At 50.1% G+C, this 18182-nt stretch overlaps 10 protein-coding genes across 10 annotated transcripts in view; 6 read left to right on the forward strand and 4 right to left on the reverse strand.

The window, feature by feature from the left end:
* Positions 1-329: 329 nt before the first annotated feature.
* ASPBRDRAFT_661134 (uncharacterized protein) lies at positions 330-1823 on the forward strand (the record flags this gene model as incomplete). Its single annotated transcript, XM_067628665.1, has 2 exons — positions 330-516; positions 558-1823. 2 exons carry the CDS (start codon positions 330-332, stop codon positions 1592-1594), a joined length of 1224 nt encoding a protein of 407 aa, XP_067475017.1. The 3' UTR covers positions 1595-1823.
* A 1537-nt stretch (positions 1824-3360) lies between these two features.
* On the reverse strand, positions 3361-5048 carry ASPBRDRAFT_210646 (uncharacterized protein). The gene is made up of 2 exons (XM_067621910.1): positions 4379-5048; positions 3361-4312 (listed from the first exon to the last, which is right to left on the reverse strand). Exons 1-2 carry the CDS (start codon positions 5022-5024, stop codon positions 3537-3539), a joined length of 1422 nt encoding a protein of 473 aa, XP_067475018.1. The 5' UTR covers positions 5025-5048; the 3' UTR covers positions 3361-3536.
* A 460-nt stretch (positions 5049-5508) lies between these two features.
* Positions 5509-7215, reverse strand: ASPBRDRAFT_199991 (phosphotransferase family protein; the record flags this gene model as incomplete). Its single annotated transcript, XM_067621384.1, has 3 exons — positions 5509-6419; positions 6467-7074; positions 7130-7215. 3 exons carry the CDS (start codon positions 7213-7215, stop codon positions 5509-5511), a joined length of 1605 nt encoding a protein of 534 aa, XP_067475019.1.
* An 844-nt stretch (positions 7216-8059) lies between these two features.
* On the forward strand, positions 8060-8248 carry ASPBRDRAFT_110379 (uncharacterized protein; the record flags this gene model as incomplete). The annotated part of the gene is made up of 1 exon (XM_067616589.1): positions 8060-8248. A coding segment is annotated over one exon (189 nt), but the record flags the coding sequence as incomplete, so codon positions are not given.
* A 63-nt stretch (positions 8249-8311) lies between these two features.
* ASPBRDRAFT_100953 (ankyrin repeat domain-containing protein) lies at positions 8312-8701 on the forward strand (the record flags this gene model as incomplete). The annotated part of the gene is made up of 1 exon (XM_067616566.1): positions 8312-8701. A coding segment is annotated over one exon (390 nt), but the record flags the coding sequence as incomplete, so codon positions are not given.
* A 1206-nt stretch (positions 8702-9907) lies between these two features.
* Positions 9908-11162, forward strand: ASPBRDRAFT_134971 (uncharacterized protein; the record flags this gene model as incomplete). Its single annotated transcript, XM_067618664.1, has 2 exons — positions 9908-9943; positions 9993-11162. 2 exons carry the CDS (start codon positions 9908-9910, stop codon positions 11160-11162), a joined length of 1206 nt encoding a protein of 401 aa, XP_067475022.1.
* Positions 11163-11755: 593 nt separating this feature from the next.
* ASPBRDRAFT_135187 (putative zinc-containing alcohol dehydrogenase) lies at positions 11756-12988 on the reverse strand (the record flags this gene model as incomplete). Its single annotated transcript, XM_067618680.1, has 3 exons — positions 11756-11895; positions 11965-12060; positions 12115-12988. The coding sequence occupies 3 exons, from the start codon at positions 12986-12988 to the stop codon at positions 11756-11758; spliced, it is 1110 nt and encodes a 369-aa protein (XP_067475023.1).
* Positions 12989-13238: 250 nt separating this feature from the next.
* On the reverse strand, positions 13239-14310 carry ASPBRDRAFT_186446 (uncharacterized protein). The gene has a single exon (XM_067620074.1). The coding sequence runs from the start codon at positions 14012-14014 to the stop codon at positions 13595-13597; it is 420 nt and encodes a 139-aa protein (XP_067475024.1). The 5' UTR covers positions 14015-14310; the 3' UTR covers positions 13239-13594.
* Positions 14311-15359: 1049 nt separating this feature from the next.
* On the forward strand, positions 15360-16047 carry ASPBRDRAFT_34133 (GFA family protein; the record flags this gene model as incomplete). Its single annotated transcript, XM_067623195.1, has 4 exons — positions 15360-15411; positions 15487-15533; positions 15603-15666; positions 15797-16047. 4 exons carry the CDS (start codon positions 15360-15362, stop codon positions 16045-16047), a joined length of 414 nt encoding a protein of 137 aa, XP_067475025.1.
* Positions 16048-16670: 623 nt separating this feature from the next.
* The window catches only part of ASPBRDRAFT_78426 (SDR family NAD(P)-dependent oxidoreductase), a gene marked incomplete at its 3' end in the record, with an annotated part of 1896 nt that continues 384 nt past the window's right edge, over positions 16671-18182 (forward strand). Inside the window, exons 1-3 of the mRNA XM_067629410.1 lie at positions 16671-16970; positions 17043-17324; positions 17395-17832. Of these exons, the coding sequence (XP_067475026.1) occupies positions 16809-16970; positions 17043-17324; positions 17395-17832 (882 nt within the window). The 5' untranslated portion in view covers positions 16671-16808. The remainder of the gene's footprint in view (positions 16971-17042; positions 17325-17394; positions 17833-18182) is intronic.

The raw sequence follows: 18182 nt of genomic DNA on the forward strand, positions 1-18182 counted from the left end.
ATTATTAATAATAATAAAATTATTTTTTTTTTTTTTTGATATTGAATTTGGCATTTCAATATATTTCAATATTTCTAGGGCCCTCCACCACTGCTGCTGTGAGGGCGCTCAGGCTCAGGCTCAGTGAGTAGATATCAGCATAGGCTTCGGTAGTAACTAGTTAACTAGTTACTATGTACGACATGCTTGGCAATCTACAGGCCACCATCGCAAGTATCTCATAGCAACGCTCAAATTCGTAGTGATATATTATCGCCGACGTTTCCCTCCCTTCTCTCCCTGTTGCCGTGCATCACCTGCCTAACCCCCTAGAGCATTCATTCTACACCATGGAAAGCCCCTCAGGTCAGCGTGAGACGACCCCAGAAACCCATCCAACTCAGGGGGTATATCTCTCGAGCGAGACCATTACACACATAATCAATACCCTTGTACCCGGATGCCAAATCTTGGCTATCGATCCTCTAGAGCACGGCAGATCATTCAACAATCGCATCTACTTTTTTGAAGATACATGTTCCCGACGACCTGCTCTTACACGCCCTTGAAGCAAGGAGCCGTTAATGACTTGGTTCTGAAACTGAACGGAAAGTTCTTTGACCAGACGAAAAGCGAAAATGAGGTGTCCGGCTTGTCTCTTTTCGAGTATTTTGCGCCGGAAATTCCGGCACCAAGGGTGCTTGCCTGGTCTGACAGCAAGAATTTCGTCATCCACAAGTTGACTGTCGCGGGGACCGTGACAACAAAAGAACTCGACATTAGTTCTGAAGACGACGGACAACTCCAGGGCTGGATACTCATGACCCGACTTCCTGGAATTCCTCTATCGACGTTGAATCTGGATACGGAAACAGACCTCACGGCCGTCGCCGAGCAATTAGCAGACATGGTCTACCGCTGGAGACAGTCGCTCCCTGCTTGGGCAACGGCTGGTAATCTGAAATGCAGTCTTCCTCTTCCTCATGGGACGAAGAACCAAGATGCAAAGTCAGTAGAAGTCGCCGGTTTGCACATTTCGTCTTCTTCGTACATGCCTGGGTTTGTTGTCAACTTGACTGTCGAGCCCATCACAACCCAGCTTCAGTACTACAGAGTGAGACTGGAAACGCGGCTCCAGAAGCTTCAAGAACTCGATGTTTTCTCTGAAAACAGGGATTTAATCCCTCGTATCCAGAAGTTTATTACCATTCAGTTGCCGAAGCTCGGAATAAGCAAGGAGCAGAAGCATTTTTTTCTTCACACACTACGACCTTTCTCCCCGCAACGTCTTGATTTCGTCGGCAGACCACACGAAGATTTACTGGTATCATTGACTTTGAATTCTCAGGGTTCTTCCCTGAATTGGGATGAATTTGTCAATTATTCCGTGGCCAATGAAGGCGATTGGCCCGATGCCTTTTATGAAGCGTACCTGAGTAGGCTCGAGGCCTGCGGGATGAATACGCCAAGAAAAGGTATCGAAGAACAATATTGGAGAGAGGCAACGTCGCTTGCTCGATTGGAAGACAATATAGCGCCCTGGTGGCTTGAGAATGTGGCACACGGGAACAAGGACCCGAATACTCGGAGGACCTACAGAAGTCAAAAGAAATAGTCTTGGAAGCGATTTAGCTACTGGGAGTTGGCGCTTGAAGTCCATCCAATGGGTGTCACTTGGGTGTAGAAGGATCTGATATCCAAGTTTCCCTTATCAGAAGTCAAAGTTGATGAAACTCATTCAACCAGCCATATTTTATATTTTTAGGACTGATGCTTGCTGCGGTATGGGTGTAATTGTATCACACTGGTTCACGGCTCTGCCAGGTGCAAGCCTCGGAGACTTCACTGCACATATCAGGATTGAAGGAATGAAGGTAGAGACTCATCGTTCTGTAGTTTCTTATAATACTATTCTAGGACTGCTTTATATCACATACCTGCCCTACGCGGCTAGGTTGTTGAGGGTTAGCTAGGAATCCAGCGAATCACCTCTCTGCCGGCTCTTATAATCATTGAACACCCTCACAATATCCTCATCCAACTCCGACGGTGCAAAGGTAGAGGATCGATTCATCTTCGTCAAGTCGAAATCAGCCTGCACCCGACCGGTAGAAAGCAAAAGCTCAACTGCCTCAACATGTCCCCTCTCAGCCGCGAGCATAAGCGGCGTCATACCATTGCTGTCCTTCACATCCGGGTCGACCCCCTTCGCAAGTAGCAACCGCATAAGATGTGTCCGTCCTAGTTGCGCCGCACGCGCGAGTGCCGTAGTGCCGAATTTACCTGGCAAGTTCGGATCCACCTTCTCGTGAGCAAGAAGCGCCTCCACCACATCCGTGTGCCCAGCCGCAACGGCCGTTAACAGCGCCCGGTTCCCAAAACTCGGCTGGTAGTCAGGCTCCACGGTAGGGATAGCCAGAAGCAGTTTCACGATGCCCACACGCCCGGTCCTCGCGGCGGCCAGGAGCGGGGTCGCTCCGCCTTGGAATCGCGCGTCCGCGTCCACACCTTCAACTGCTAGAAGGCGCTGGACGACCCCGAGACGCCCGTTCAGGGCTGCAGCCATTAGCGGCGTTTGCCCAAACTTATCCTTTGCATTTGCGTCTACCTTTCCGGTGCGCAGCAGCTCCTCTGCTATATCTTCTGCTCCCGCGCCTGCGGCAGCCATAAGGGGTGTTTCCCCGCGCTTGGTCCGGCAATCTGGCTGGATGTCTTCCGCCGACAGTAAGAGTTTCACGATGGCAAGGTAATCGCTTGCCTTTGGATGCACGGCATCTGTGGTTGTTGTTGTTGGCCCGGGCGGCTTGAAGACCGTGAATGGAGAAGGTTGGCCGTGCCCTGCCGCCCAGGCGAGCGGAGTCCGGAGATGCACGTCGGGTGCGTTCGGGTCTATCGTCTCCGCGCGGAGAAGAATTGTAGAGACCTCGGTGTGGCCGTTTCCGGCGGCCCATGACAGGGGTGTCCTTCTATCCTGCAGATCATGGGTATTGGGGTTGGCGCCTTCGTGCAGCAGGCGGTTGCAGGCGTCTGGTTTGCCGTGTTGGGCGGCCCAGATCAAGGCCGCGCTATCGTGATGGAAGATTTGGTGGTGATAGAGAATGGGATTAGCGATTGCGTACAGTATTCTTGATGTCTTGGCGAGGCAATCCAGGTCTTTTGCCGATGGAAGGAGGAGGGTGGCGATGCAGACGAGCAATTCGGTTGGGAGTGTCGGTAAAGACATGTTTGTGCAGAGTTGGGATGGGATGAGGTACTTCGACGCAAGATAAAGGTGTCGGCGTTGCCTGAATGATGCCTGAAACGGTAGGCACTCATTATGATTGACGGCGAGAAGATAAAGCTAATGAGCACACCGAAGGCATGAAAGTGTGTTTTGCAAGACCCGATTGCTACTTATGTATAATATCATAAAAAGAAAGCTAGTGATTCATTGAGTCGAGAAGAGGCCTTTAGTACTCAATAGGGTTTCGATGCACATGAAGCAAGTGCTCTCCATCTGCCAAGAGGAGACACACGCCATACTTGGCAGCTATAAGAAGCCAACTTGAACACAAGGTCTAACTGATCTGTTTCGAGTATGAGCTCCGCCTCAATTCAGGCAACGCCCATTTTACCATCCAGTCCGACTGTAGGACCTCCTGGACTGTTGGCCGTTCTTCAGGCCGGAAGACCAACATTCGACGCATCAAATCAATGATCGCAGTTGCTTCATCCCTGTCAAGGTCCGATCCACGCTTTCGACGAAACTTCTGAACACATTCCTCAAATGCCAATTCAATTCCAGGCCAGACATAGCGGCCCTCTTTTGGATGCCCATCACCGTCAAAGAATTGGTTTCGCTCCTGCCAGCGCATCCACCAACTGGAGGGTAAGGGACCCAGCACATCGATATGTTGTGATACTAGTTCATCTGCGGTGACGAATGCGGTGCTGAAAATCGGCTGCATGCCAATGATTTCCCAAATTGCAAAGGCCAAACTCCAGATATCTGCTGAGTATGAGAGAGGCGCGTCTGGTTCAAATCGGGCTTCTGGAGGTCGCATTGCTAAAGGTGTATGGCAGTCTTTACCACAGCGAACTTCCAGATTTGGATTGAATGCCTCGCCAAAGTCACTCAGAAGTATACTTGTGTCAGATAGGGAAAAGTCTTCTGCATATTTGCCAAGATATAATGGTATTACTGCCTTCGATGGGATATTTGGTGGAAGTTGCTTTCCATTACTTTCAGTAATAGAAACTGTCTCCGGCTCACCATATTCTTTATATAGCTGCGTCACAGAAAGGTGGTCAAAGTCAGATGGGAATTTAGCCAGGATATTACCAAGATGGATATCTGATTGATGAAGACATGAAATATCAGCCATTCAGTACAAACAAGGCTATTACGAATGCCACCTACCTCCATGAACGTAGCTCCTTGAATGGATGTAAGCGACAGCTAGTGTGAGACCAGCTGATAGAGCTCGGGTAACTTCGAGAGGGAAAAGACGGCTAAACGACGCGTCTCGAAGATTGCACTGCGCAGGGATCATAGTATAGCAAAGATGTGTTCCATTAGGCCCATGAAGCTTAAACTCATCTAATGGGATAGGAATAGAATCATGTCCTGGGCTTGCGAGAGCTCGAAGAATACTGGTTTCATGCAGAGGCGCATCTGCTATACCAACCTTGATAGCAACGTAGCGGTGCAGACAAGTATCCCGGGCTAGCCAAACTGTTGAATAACCCCCGAAACCGAGCTTGTCAACAATGTGGTATCGCTCGCGAAGCACATCTCCTATCATGATAGGATGGTAACCCCCTGGACTATACCGGTGAAGTGACTCTGCACCGTCAATCCAGTTGTATTCATAATGACAGCCTTGTTCTTCATTTGGGTCTATTTTTGCTGAATAGGAGGCGGCACGCGGTCGCGGGGGATAAGCTGCGGATTTCCAGTGACGAACAATGGGCAGCAGACGTGATGATAACAACGACAATTGGGAGATCCTTGACGATGAGAAACCAAAACAACTTTTATAGACCTGCTTGCGAAAGCACGTCATGTTGGGCAGGGGTAGTTGTTGTCAAGGGGTAACGGGCATGGAAAGGCAAGCGGAGTTCGGAAGAGTTGCCGCTTAGCAAGGCTGTCACATTGCGACCGCCATGCAGCATGTATGATGCACCGCCAACCTCAGTTTACAGACTACTGTAAGTAACTGTCCAATTGCTCCTACAGATCAAACCTAGCAGACGTCACTGCCGCGCCTATGCACCAGCAGAAATCCCTTTCCATCTATTTTTGGGAACTTCCTCGCTCGCTCGCATTATGCTGGATGTCGATTTGTTGCAACAACATGGCTGTTGAACACTCGAAATAGTGCCTTCAGACTGGGACAGGTTGGATTCAACTTGATTCTAGATCTCCATTTTCATTGCATCATTGCTAGGACTGCTCTATTCCTAGACTGCCAAGTATTTGATAACCCCAGTATCTATTACATTCTTCATCTTCTGAAACCGGTAGTCTAGCCATAGGAGACAGTCATGCTACTCGTCCTCATCATGGTCATCAAACGGCCAATGTCGCTCAGTCATTTCACGCTCGTAATCCGTATCAAGTGAAGCAAATACATCGACTTTGATCTGACGAGCACGAGCACAGGCAGCTTCATAATCTTCCAGAGGGGTCCAACCATCCACACTGATACCAATATAATTGCGTATGAGTTTGAGTTGCTCATCAATTTCTTCATGCATGCTTTGTAACTCCATTATTGATTTGGACTTGTCGTTAGAGATTGATACTGGACACGGGCGGGTTGAAAAATTGTGCCAGGCTTTTGTTATTATGACGAGGTCAGCCTGGAGTGGGATATTGTTTCCCTCCCAGGGATCGCCCGCATGGGTAAAAATGCGGCGAGTAAGCGTGTTCGTAGTCTGATTCATAGCGCGGAAGTGCGGTTCATTGAATCGCTGCGTGAAGGCCATATAGAAGAAGTGGGTATGACGACGCTGAAATTCATGAAGCGCGTTGGCCTTTTCTTCCTCATCCATGTCGTTCGAATCCGGACTAGGAGGGGGGCGAAAATGGAGCGATTCCGGGTCGTCGTAATTCTGGAAGAAGTTGGGGATCCCAGCAGCGAGAAACAGTGGGAGCACAGATGCATGTTGCCAGTCAATCAATCCGACAATGTCGAGATCGTCAGAGACTAAGATGTTATTCGGTTGAAGATCAGGGTGGCGGAGTACAGGCCGCAAGAACTCCTTCGATGGAAGCAGGTAAGGAGCAATCTTGAGGTAGGACTCCAGCCAGTCAATATGTTCACTGGGGTCGGACAGTCGGTAATCCGTGGACTCGCGATATGCACGCTCAAATGGGTAGCGTGGGCGGCCATATGTGCGCAGAAAGGCCAGTTCTTTCAACGCAGGACTCCGCAGAACATCGATTGCGTCCTTGTCTATTATATGGTCAGGAGGGAGGCAACCTGGCTTGGGAGGTACTTACAAGGACCGCGATCAATACGGAGAGATGAACGCTCAGCAAACCACCACTTAAGGGCTACATTAGGGCCAATGCAGATATCAGACCCTGGGATAACAATGCGTGTTGAGTCTGATGGGAGGTCGGTGGTATAGTATAAGCTTCCGCTCGCAGGAAGATTAATGGCAAGAAGTTTTGCTTCTAGCTGAACAAGCTGCAGGAGCACCTTGAGACGTTCTCGATCAGATAGCTCGAACCATCTATCACCAAGTGGTCGTCCTGGTAGCTTCTCCATGATGATGTACTCCGAGCCAACAGGATTCTTAGCATCTGTGGAATATGCATACACCCGGGGCACAGGAAGGCCATGATTCCGAAGCAGACCCAAGGTCGCCACCTCGCTGGCGACTGCCAAATGCTTTGGTTTAGTTGAGGGATATGGCAGTCGGGAAAGGACCTGGGTATCATCAAACATGTTTATCTGTAAGACACGGTTGAAGCCTCCTTCCGCTAGCTTCGTCAGACTCTTAACATCTGTATCGCATCTACCTAGCGACTTAGCAGCGGCGCTTTTCAGTGCATCAACACCGAACTCCCCGTGACGCTCAGCCAGACGGATGTTTTCGTTATATCTATCTGTGTGAGCTAACAAGGATGGAGAACAGAGAGCATCTTTGAGCAACTCACATCCATCGGCCAGATGTGTATTCGAAGAGGCAACCGTCGTCAGGAATCGCGGAACCATTGCGAGACGTAAACCCCGAGGAAGACATAGCACGCATACAAAGGGAAAGCGTTCGAGTGACGGAAGTTGGACGCCATATCCACGCCAATTTAAGGTTGACCATGCCGAAGATGGCTCGTTAACGAAAATGGTGGAGATTTGGAAGGTTGCGCGTTGCAGATCAAGGGGTGGAAGCGCGCGCTTAGTTATCAATCAGCGGACGAGTCAGTCATGCTGTGAGCTATAAATCTCCCGACAGGATAGTTACTACTCACAATTTCCTAGCCAATCGATCTATATTTGAAAGTGCAATACTTTCCGATATCTTGCTCTCAATTGAGTGAGCTTTTATGAGCGCCTACTTAGAGTAGAAGGATGAATCAAGTTGCATGAGTACTTAGCGGCACGTGATGGAATAAGATATATATATATATATAGTGTTGATCAGCTGGCAAGATGAAGTCAAATACTATCCGAGCCCCTGCGTCGAGCTATAAATCAGGCACACTTGGCCGACGAAGCCAAGCCCTGATAGAACTGATCCCTGAAATTCAAGGGTGTAATATTACAGGCGCTGACCAAAATACGTGCATTATAATTCAGATCATCCAGTTGCGGGCAGAAACAGGAATCTATCATAACGCATACAATTGCAGCCCATTGCAGCCTATCCTCTTCTGCCAATGAGACTAACCCACGTGTAACATGTGCCTCGTGGTGATAATCCCTGTCATTTTATGTAATCACACAGTATATGAGCAGCTTCTAGTACTCACGGAATGGAACCAGGCCATTCAAACCTTCACTCTAATTTCAGGCCCAGAGCACGCAGAACAAGGGAAATCCCCAATGGCCCACTGGTTTCATGTTCAACATTAACCTCGCTTATTGAAATGGGCCTCGTCCAACTCCCAACAGAGCTCCTGCTTTGTATAGCCGACCATATCCCTAGCACAAAAGATCTTTACTCTCTCGTTCGAGCAAGCCGACACTTCTACCACAGTCTTCAGCCCTCCCTCCTGCCCCACAACGTCAAGTATAACGACAGCTCCGCGCTCCTGTGGGCCGCCTCCAGGGGTCGTGCCGATCTAGTCCAGGCCATTTTCCGGATCCCCGGTGCCAACCCCAACACAGGCATATCTTCCGGGGAATCTCCCCTGCTCGCAGCTGCAAGGCACGGCCACGCCGAGGTCGTTCGACTCCTTCTCGCCCCGCAACCGAGGAGTAGCCTCGCTGCATATGTGAACGAAACGGCCAGGGAACGCGGTGACACGCCTCTTATGGTGGCCGCCAAGGCGAGACATGTGGAGGTAGTGCAGCTCCTGCTGCAAGATTGGCGCGTTGATGTCAATCAAGGCAACTATGATGGCCGGACAGCGCTGGCTCAGGCCGCCATATCGGGCTTTCCGGCGGTAGCTAAGCTGCTGCTGGAGACGGAACGTGTCGAGCCGACTATGCCGGATGGCGAGCTCTGGTCACCACCGACCTTTGCGGCGACGGCAGGCCATCTGGATGTCGTGAAAGTGTTGCTGGAAGGGGAAAAGCGTGTGGATGTAGGCTTTGGAGATTGGAACGGTGTACCACCGTTGATGTGGGCGGTGCGGTATGGAGTCAGACACGTGGTGGAGTTTTTGCTCGATCGTAATGATGAGGATATAGCGCTTCGGGATGGGGCTGGTCGGACAGCGCGCATGTGGGCGGAGGAGTGTGGGCATCAGGACATTGTGGAATTATTCGATTCCCGTGGCATAGAATGAGGCCGTGTTTAGTTGCATGGTGTTAGAATAGGCGACTAGATATAGCTTTAGGATGGGGTCTGAGCTCATCAGTACGACGCAATCCTTCCATGTCTCTATAACCGATCGGACGTATCGAGGTAGTCAATGTGGCTGGCTAATATATTTCACGGGAGCCACAGCGACTGGAAATGTCCAGGGCACACGGAACTTCCTCCACCACAGTGCTGACGTGAATCTCGTATGTAGTCATCGCTTCCTGTATCAAACGAAAGCCCCCCGTCAAGGCCTGGTTTGATATGCAGACGCCGCTTAACATCGCAGCGGACATGAGCCATAACGCGCAGGTGGCGGTGCTGCTGGATCACGGGGAGTATAGGAATGTGGCTATTCCTTTAGATACACCCAGCGAGCAGTCCTATTGTCATTTCCAGAGATAACACCAAGTGTAATAACTGAACGTCTCTATCACGCTCCGACTTAGTGCTTCACAAACCCTCTACTAGCTTACTGGGCTATCAAAACCACGCTGTGATCGCCTTGGAGGACAAAAGCACATTCGAAGTAGTCAAGCTCCTGCGCGAAATCAGTCTATTGGATGAGCACAGGTCAACTTACAGGAGGAGCCTTTCCACTAAACACATACAGGCCATAACCGAGATATTAGAGGACACCATCATACCCTTCGATTAGCTACTTTGATAGATCGATTGGTGACGCAGTGGCATCCTCCACTCCGCCAGCCACGGAAACTAGATCAAGGCCGGTGTAGGCTAAATGAGAAAGCAGCGCCTGATGATAGTCCTTGACTAATAAACCGCAAAATGGCGTCTAGTGCGCTACTGCTCTACGCGCGCCTATACGGGGGATTCAATTGGTCGCACACGCCTCTCAACTCGAGCAGGATCATTGACCCCTCACTAGACCACTGCGAGAAGAGGATCAACCGTCAGGGAAGGATATCATCACCAATCTTGTCGCTGAATACAACAGTGGTATGCCAATATGGCACTCGTCATTCCCATCGAGATCTGCGACATGGTATGACCCCCGTGTGCGACACCAGGCTATGTGCTAACTTGTTCCTGAGGTTGTTGATCACGTCGCAAGAGTTGAACAGGACTACTCATTTCGCGATTTCTTCCCTTATGCGCTCGAGCCAGATACTCGCTCAAAGCTTATAAGCTTACGCTTGGTTAGCCGGAATTTCTGTGCTGCTGCGTCGCGTCATTTGTTCAAACACATTGTAGCCTCAGTTAGCTCCTCGGTGGGCGGCCGAAACCCCCTAGAAAGATTTACTGGAGTCTCAAGAAGCAAATATGCTGCAAATGTCCGCTATCTAGAGACTGGATGCAACCGATGGGGCCTCTATCCGCTCTCATCACTCGGGCAAGATATCCAGGATCTTGCCGGGTTGTTCTCGCCTTGTCTTGCTCGACTGTCGGATTTACGCATTCTGAAATTCAGAGCCTCATGCGAGTCATTGACACGCGACTACGAAGTGACTGCTATCAAAACAATTGTCACTGCCCTACGATATGTGGATCTATCGCATCTGGAAGGGCTTGAGCTCTTCTTTCCCATAGCTCATGACTTTGGCTACTTCTTCCCCAACCATTCTACTCCATTGCACATCCCCATGGAGCATCTACTGCACCGCCTGAAGTATCTAGCTCTGCATGTCACGGCGTATACCAAGCAGCTGGGACAGCGCTACTGGAAAACTCCCGTACTCCCCGCGCACGCTGCCTTGCCGAATGACTTGTACGCAGCCCATCTCTTCAGACTAGTGGAGCTGGCTCCTCATTTAGAAGCCCTCCATATCAGCAGTACAGACGTGCTTCCATTCTACACGATTCACTTCAGCCCAGCACTTCATCTCACCTCTCTATGCCTCTGTCGAGTTCTCATCACGTTCGACCACTTCCGCGCGCTCATGGAACAATGCAAGGATCACCTCAAGCATATTGAGTTGTCTTTGGTACAACTGCATTCCGGCACTTGGTACACAGCCCTCACGCAGCTGCGCCAATTACCGCACCTTATCGACTTTTCAATCTACTCGTGCGGGTATCCAGACAGTGGGCCAAATGCACATCTGGGAGGGTTGCTTCCCGCGCCAGATGACCCCGAACCGCTTGAGACGATGAGCTCCGCGGACTATGATGGACTCCATAAGCTTAGAAAGTTTGTTAATGAGAATCGAGTCGCTTTAGGGCTTGTTCCGTTTGACCGTAAGGATTCTCGCTGGTCTAGGTAGGGGGCCTTGTGATGGGCTGCTGATGGAGACTGGGATATCTGCCACGATGTATGTAGCTGATCAAAGATATACTTGGGTTGGGCACGAGTTGGTTCGTTTGACAACGTCTTTGCTGTTTAAGCATATATCATACTCTTGCTATGCCTCCGCCACGATGCTTGTTCAGTCATGGTCTAATAGCGTCTGCCCATGTGACGATTAATGGGCGGTGGCCTCGGTGCTCAGACCCTTACACGGAAAAGATATTCCTTAGCGTACCTATAGATTCATATTGCTATTTTGAAACCTCCTCTTATGAAGCCAGGCTTACATGTGAATTTGCCAAAACTAGCTGGTATTGAACCTGGTAATGCCATCTGATTTTTTCTTATTTATTCCATTGAAGATCTTGGCTGAAATATACTGATATCTTGAGAAAGGGACTACTGTATGGAATGTTAGTCGGAGCTGGAATTGATTTTGCAATCCTTGATATTTCATTTAATTGTCCAAAGTTACTGCTAAAAACAACATTTCCAGATCATTTTCGAACTATACTCAATGGATTAGCACCTGAAAGTGTGATCACAAGAATGCCATCCGGGTGACCCACCCTACAGCTTGCTAGTAGAGCTCACTTCTAAGCTAGACGCAGACTCTGAACCCGGCATGGAGATGACGACCTTTAAGCTGCCGTGCTTGGACGATTTCTCAAACGCCTCGTACGCGTTCTCGATATCGTCAAAGGCAAAATCTGGAGGGGAGAAAGTTAGCGCATGTTAATATACATCTACGAAAGATTTTGAAGGAGTGGAAAACCCACGATGTGTGACCAAGAAACTCGGGTCGATGCGCCCTCCCTCGACCATCTGCAGCAGATCGATTGTTGACACAGCGTCAATGAGGCGTGTCCGTAAGCCTGGCAGAGATTAGTAAGATCAACAGTAAACAGAATAAGATGAAGAGGACATACAGATATTGCGATGCCACAACTTCTCCAAGCGCAGCTCGCACGAACACCCAAACACCCCAAGCGAAGCAATCGTGCCACCAGGCCCAACAAGCCCCTGCGCCATCTCAAACGACTCAGCATTTCCCACAGCCTCAATAACAACATCGAATCCCCTTCCACCCACAGAGACCGCCACAGCGTCCTCCACGACCTTTTCCACGCCGCCCGCGTCCAGAACACTAAACGCATGATCCGCACCCATATCCCTCGCCATCTCCACCCTCTTCATCCCACGCCCAACAACAACCGCAACACTCGGCCCAAACAACCTCCTACTCATCTGCAAACACATCAACCCGATCGGGCCCGTCCCAATAATAGCCACGCTGGACCCCGGTGCGATCTCCCCATTCAGAATCCCACACTCATACGCCGTCGGCACTGTATCCGACAGCGTCACGGCTACACTCTCATCAATCGCTGCAGACAGCGCATGCAATGAGAACGCCGCATGCGGAACTCGCACAAACTCCGCCTGCGTGCCGTCGATCGTGTTCCCCAGGATCCAACCGCCGTCAGTGCATTGCGACGGCATGCGTCGCTGCCGGCAGTAGTGGCATGTCCCGCAGGAGGTGATGCAGGATATGAGGACTTTCTGACCGACGGAGAAATTGTGGACGGCGGCACCGAGCGAGTCGATGATCCCAACGCCCTCGTGGCCGAGGATTCGGCCTGGTGTTGCGGTTGCGACGTCGCCGGCGAGGATGTGTAGGTCGGTGCCGCAGATTGTGGTGTGCAGGATGCGGATTATGGCGTCGGTGGGGTGTAGGAGGGTGGGTTTGGGCCGCTCCTCGATGGAGATTTGGTTTGGGGCTTTGTAGATGACGGCTTTCATTGTGCTGGTTGGGTGGACAGTGGAATTTGAATTGGAGTAAGTGATCTCGGTACTACAGAAGGGAGGGATTTAATGAGGAACGGGGGGATATAACCAAGAGGAGATAATCGAACTAGGGTTCTATTTATATATCGCACAGTCTGCGGGGGAAATAACAGTCGGCTAAAATATACGACTTCGGCAGAGCAATCCTCGTGAGACAAGGCCGCTGCAGAAAACGAAGCCAGTGGCAACAGGCTTGCTTAGCTCTGCAGACATGGGAGAAGGCTAGGGCAGATAAGGTTAAATGCAGTCATGCAGTGTTCTAGTTGGCGGACACTCTGGGAATATGCATCAAAGTGGGACGCAAGGAGCCTGTCATATCCTAGTCTGTTCCCCCATTTGTTCATTAAGAATCGGCTGTTCGATAGAGATGGGTTCAACGTGCGAATACTTCCAAGCTGAGGGCTACGATCCTTACAGATTGATATTTTCTTGAATGCCTGGAATAAGACTATGGTTCATGAAAAGCCAATGGCCAAATGCTAGTACCAGCGCTCAAGTACTCATATCCAAGGCAGCTCCGTCCGAACCACTCAATATAACCACATCTCCCACTGAACCGGCTTACGAGTAATTGATAATAACAGGCGGAATTCCACACGGTAGACTCTGCAAGTGCACCTTCACCGTTCGCCCCGCTGAACTCTTCCGCTCAATCGAGGGATTCGCCTGGGACGATAGTCTTCCGCCGTTATAGTACTCCGGGTGCAGCTTGACTGCCGTATCATCATCATGAAGATCAACCTGTGCGTCGCACCAGAAGTCGTAATTGTGGTACCCCACAATAACGCTGAAGATGTGGCCCGACGATGCCCTAATTCGAAGCATACCGGATGTGCCGCTTCCGCCGAGGGTGAGAGTGAGCTTGTGGCCGGTGTCTTCGGTCCAGGCCCCGCCGTTGGCGTAGTACCAGCATGTCTTTTCAATCACGGTGAGGGCATCCTCGGTGTCGTTGACGATTGCCACGGGGAGAGTGTAGGTCATTGTGCTGCGGATCTTAGACTCTGAGGTTCTGTGCAGTTGGGGGTGTATAGACTTACCACGTATGTGTTTTGCAAAGAGATAGATCCTCCGGTCAATGGTCTGGTTGTGATCTGAAAGGCTCAGTTTGGTAATTGGAAGGCATTAGTCTAAATAGCTTGTAGAAATGCATGTTCACCATCCATACAAGTAGGTCTGGTAGTTGAATTGTGGCTGCAGCTGAACACCGCATCTCGAATGCAACTGAAAACACGGGTGCAACCCCTACCGGACATTTGGCGGGCATCCATGCATCTCCGAGTCTCAAGTGACCGAGAGAATGCAACGCGGGCTCATGTTGTTCAGCTCTATTGTTCAGCTCTGTTGTTCAGCCCACTACGATGCAAGCCTCATACACTTAGCCTGTTTGTTGCTCAATGCCACCATTCGCGGGTGCCGGCTATTTTATCCTCTTCTGTAAACCGCTTAGTCGCCTGCAGTTATCCACCAATCAGACCGTTATTTCGCATGTCGATCAGCAAAGAAGGCAACGGAGCCTATTCCACAGTAGCGTGAAAAACTCGAAGTGACAGAATCTGAAACTAGTTCAGGGTCCAGGCCCTAGTGGACTTTGCGCCCCGATTAACTGTTCGTCGGGCGTCAGCCGGATCATCGGGCAGTCACCAATAATTATACGAACCAGCCAGCTGTCATATGCATGTTTGCTTAGGTGCCTACAGCACTAGAATAGGTAACTCCGCGGCTTGTGGGAAGATATTTCTCATGGACTGGAAGGACAACTCTATGGATGGTAAACGAGGGATTCAAGATGAATTTACTAAGAGCTATGACATCCTTATCATTAATAGCTCCGATTTCAGCTCGATCTCGCGAAATGCTGCTACTCTCAACCAACTGATGAAGCCACTGATCTGAATTATCCTCAGCTGCGCCCAAACTCTCGTGCCCCGCTGTGGCTGTATCTATCGTCTACTCGTCGGCATCACCTACTCTCTCTGCCTCCACAACGGAGTACCCGTTTCGAAAGTCTGTTTGTTAATGGGGGGTATGCCGAGCCGGACACACCGAAGCCTGGGCGCACTGATCGTTATCTAGAGTAGAGCATCATTTTTTTTTTCTTTAGTTCCATACCATGCACGCAGGCATTTGTCTACATTGGTGTCAGTCAATATGGATGCCCGTTAAGTGTTTCGGCTTCCTGCGAATAAATAGACAGGCTAGAATTCACTAGGAGCAGCGCTGGAGGATAGACAGTGTACTTCTTTCTCTAATTTATTGGAACAGTGACTCCTTTTCTCTTTGCCCAAGATTTCTTATTCATAATAGAATACTAGTACTACTTACCACAATGTCTATATCCGGAAGCTGTTTATGCGGGGGCATCACCTATACCGCAGAAGGTATGCAGTCATCCATTCCCAACTAAAGGCGACGGACAATGTGTACTAACGCATTATATTTTATGAATTCGGTAGTTACCGAATACATGAGCGCCCTCTGCCACTGCACGGACTGCCAGAAGGTATGGCCTGCTATGCAGATTAGCACTGTAATACCATGTGAAGAAAACACCTAACCCACCCAATTACAGTGGACAGGCAGCGCATTCACATCCAATGCCGTCGTCCCTCGATCCAGCTTCAAGATTACCAAGGGTGAGTCCGAGTCCTGATGTCTAGGCGTATTTACCCTCGCGAATTCCGAAAAGGAGGACAACAAAAAAAAATCCTCCTAAACAAAGAGAAAAGAGGGGAGTGAAAGAGAGATTCTAATAGTAAGTTCCAGGAACTCCCTCCTCTTACGACTCATTCGGCGCCAGCGGCAAGGTCAGCCGGCGGTTCTTCTGCCCTACCTGCGGCTCGAGCCTCTACACGGACTTGGAGGTCATGCCAGATATGACATGTATCAAGGGTGGTACTTTGGACAATGGCCATGCTAGTCTTGGAGGGAAAGTGGATGTCGAATTTTATGTCAAAGACCGACCGGCTTATTTGGTTCCTGTGGCTGAGGCGAAACAGGTGAGCCATTTTGGCTAAGTGGGGAGGGCTTTTCCATAGTTCATGATAATATACCAATACCAGTTCTGGTTAGACAAACGTCGCGCAGCTTGGTTTATGCATAAGCCATGGATCCACCTTTCATGTAAAAAAACATTTCTGTCTTTGGTAGATATTGAAGTCCCCGGGCCCAGACGATACTGAACTTTTGGAAAGCAAGTATATGACACCCTCCATCAGATAGAGAAAAACTGTACAGAGCATTGGAACCTCCGTTTCTGTACAATATTGATGCTCCTGGAGTACAAGGAGCGGTCCACAGCAACGCCCAGAAGATAAGCGCCAAGACAGAGGGCTGGCTGACAGAACCCACCGGATCCCAATAGACTCTACTACCGGTTCGAGTATCTTGTCCGTGCTAGGTTGCTCTATCTCGATAGTGGCGTGCTGAAAGTTTATTCCCCTTCTCCATGGCGTGGCGCACCGAGACCCTATGGAGTGCCCTCAACCATAGGTACCATGCCTGACTCGGCGCCACATGGAGGTCATACGGCGCGTCTTGAAAGTTCAAGTGGACAGTACTGAAGCAGTGGCGTTATTGGACGTATTGTAGACAGAACGACTCGTTTAAATGCGGCAGTGCGTAGGCACCTCAGCTGCCCCGCAGCTGGTGGGCGTATGCTCGGGGCCTTGTCCATAGTATAAATCCGTCTCTGATTGTCCCCTCGGGGTCATTCATTCAAACGTCGAGATCAAAGATCAAACCCACATACCCCGTTCCCGATCAACCACGAACTAAGATGGCCGAAGCGAGTATCGACCCTCATCTCGTCGTCAAAGAGATGGCCTTTACAAAAAAGGCCCATCGCGACGTTTATCGCGCTGTAGACCCAGAACAACCCCATCTCTCTCAGGCGGGAAAGGTCATTGTCATTACTGGTGCGACTCGAGGACTGGGAAGGGTGAGTGAGGCTCAGCCAATACCCTTGATAACCCAACTAGGATGGACTGTGAGCTGAGTAAAACGAGAACAGGGATTCGCAGTCGCATTCGCCCAGGCCAAGCCGGCAGCGATTGTTCTTCTCGGACGCTCTGCCGATGCACTAGCTGAGACCGAGAAGCAAGTCAAGGAGATTAGCCCTGAAACAACGGTCCTCACACTTGTAACTGATGTGCGAGATGCGGCGGGGGTCAATACTGCCTTTGAGACAATTGTGGCCAAGTGTGGTGTCCCCGACGTCCTCGTTAATAACGCTGGATACCTTGTAAATGAGACGATTGGAGAGTGCACGATTGATTCGTTCTGGACGGTCCAGGTTAGTTGTCTCTATTCTTCTCTTCTGGGTACGTCTAGCATATACGCTCTGCTAACAAGTCATATGGCAGGAAATCAACGTCAAAGGCGTCCTGATCGTCACCAAGGCCTTTCTCCAGGCCATTGAATCCTCCTCATCTTCGGAGCAAGAACGAACTATCATCAACCTAACTTCTGTGTCCACCCAGAAAACCGCCGTCCCACTCGACGCATACACTATTAGCAAAGTCGCCGTTACAAAATTTACCGAGTTCATCGCAGCCGAGTACCCTTCAATCACAGCCGTCAACCTCGATCCGGGCATGGTTGCCACGGACATGGGCAATAATGTTCCCATCATTGCGCCCTTCCTCCATGACACTGTGGAGCTTGCGAGCGGGGCGGCGGTGTGGCTGTGTAGTGGGGATAGGAAATTTCTGTCTGGCAGGTATTTCTCAGTCAATTGGGATGTGGAGGAGCTGGAAGCGAGGAGGGAGGAGATTGTAGAGAAGAATTTGCTTTCTTCGGGGGTGCGCAGGGGGGATACGGTTCCGGCAGCGGACGAGTTGGAGATTCATACGGAGACTTTGAAAGTTGTTCAGACGGTTTGTTATTAGATTGTTTGTGTATTGAATAAGCATTGAGTTGTTTATCACGTTTATACATATTTCATCACCTGGATGGACTCTAACGGGTAATCGCAGCTGGGGTGGTGGCTGCATCATTGTTCAGCCTTAGGGTCAGCCTGTCACCATCCACATCTGGCATCTTCTTCCTCGTCACACGTCTTTCTTCCTGGACAGGTGCTTTAATTGCTTGCTTATAATTCACATCTCTCTCTCTCTCTCTCTCTCTCTCTCTCTCTCTCTCTCTCTCTCTC

This window comes from Aspergillus brasiliensis (genome assembly GCF_001889945.1).
Source record: "Aspergillus brasiliensis CBS 101740 unplaced genomic scaffold ASPBRscaffold_15, whole genome shotgun sequence".
Lineage (NCBI taxonomy): Eukaryota > Fungi > Ascomycota > Eurotiomycetes > Eurotiales > Aspergillaceae > Aspergillus > Aspergillus brasiliensis.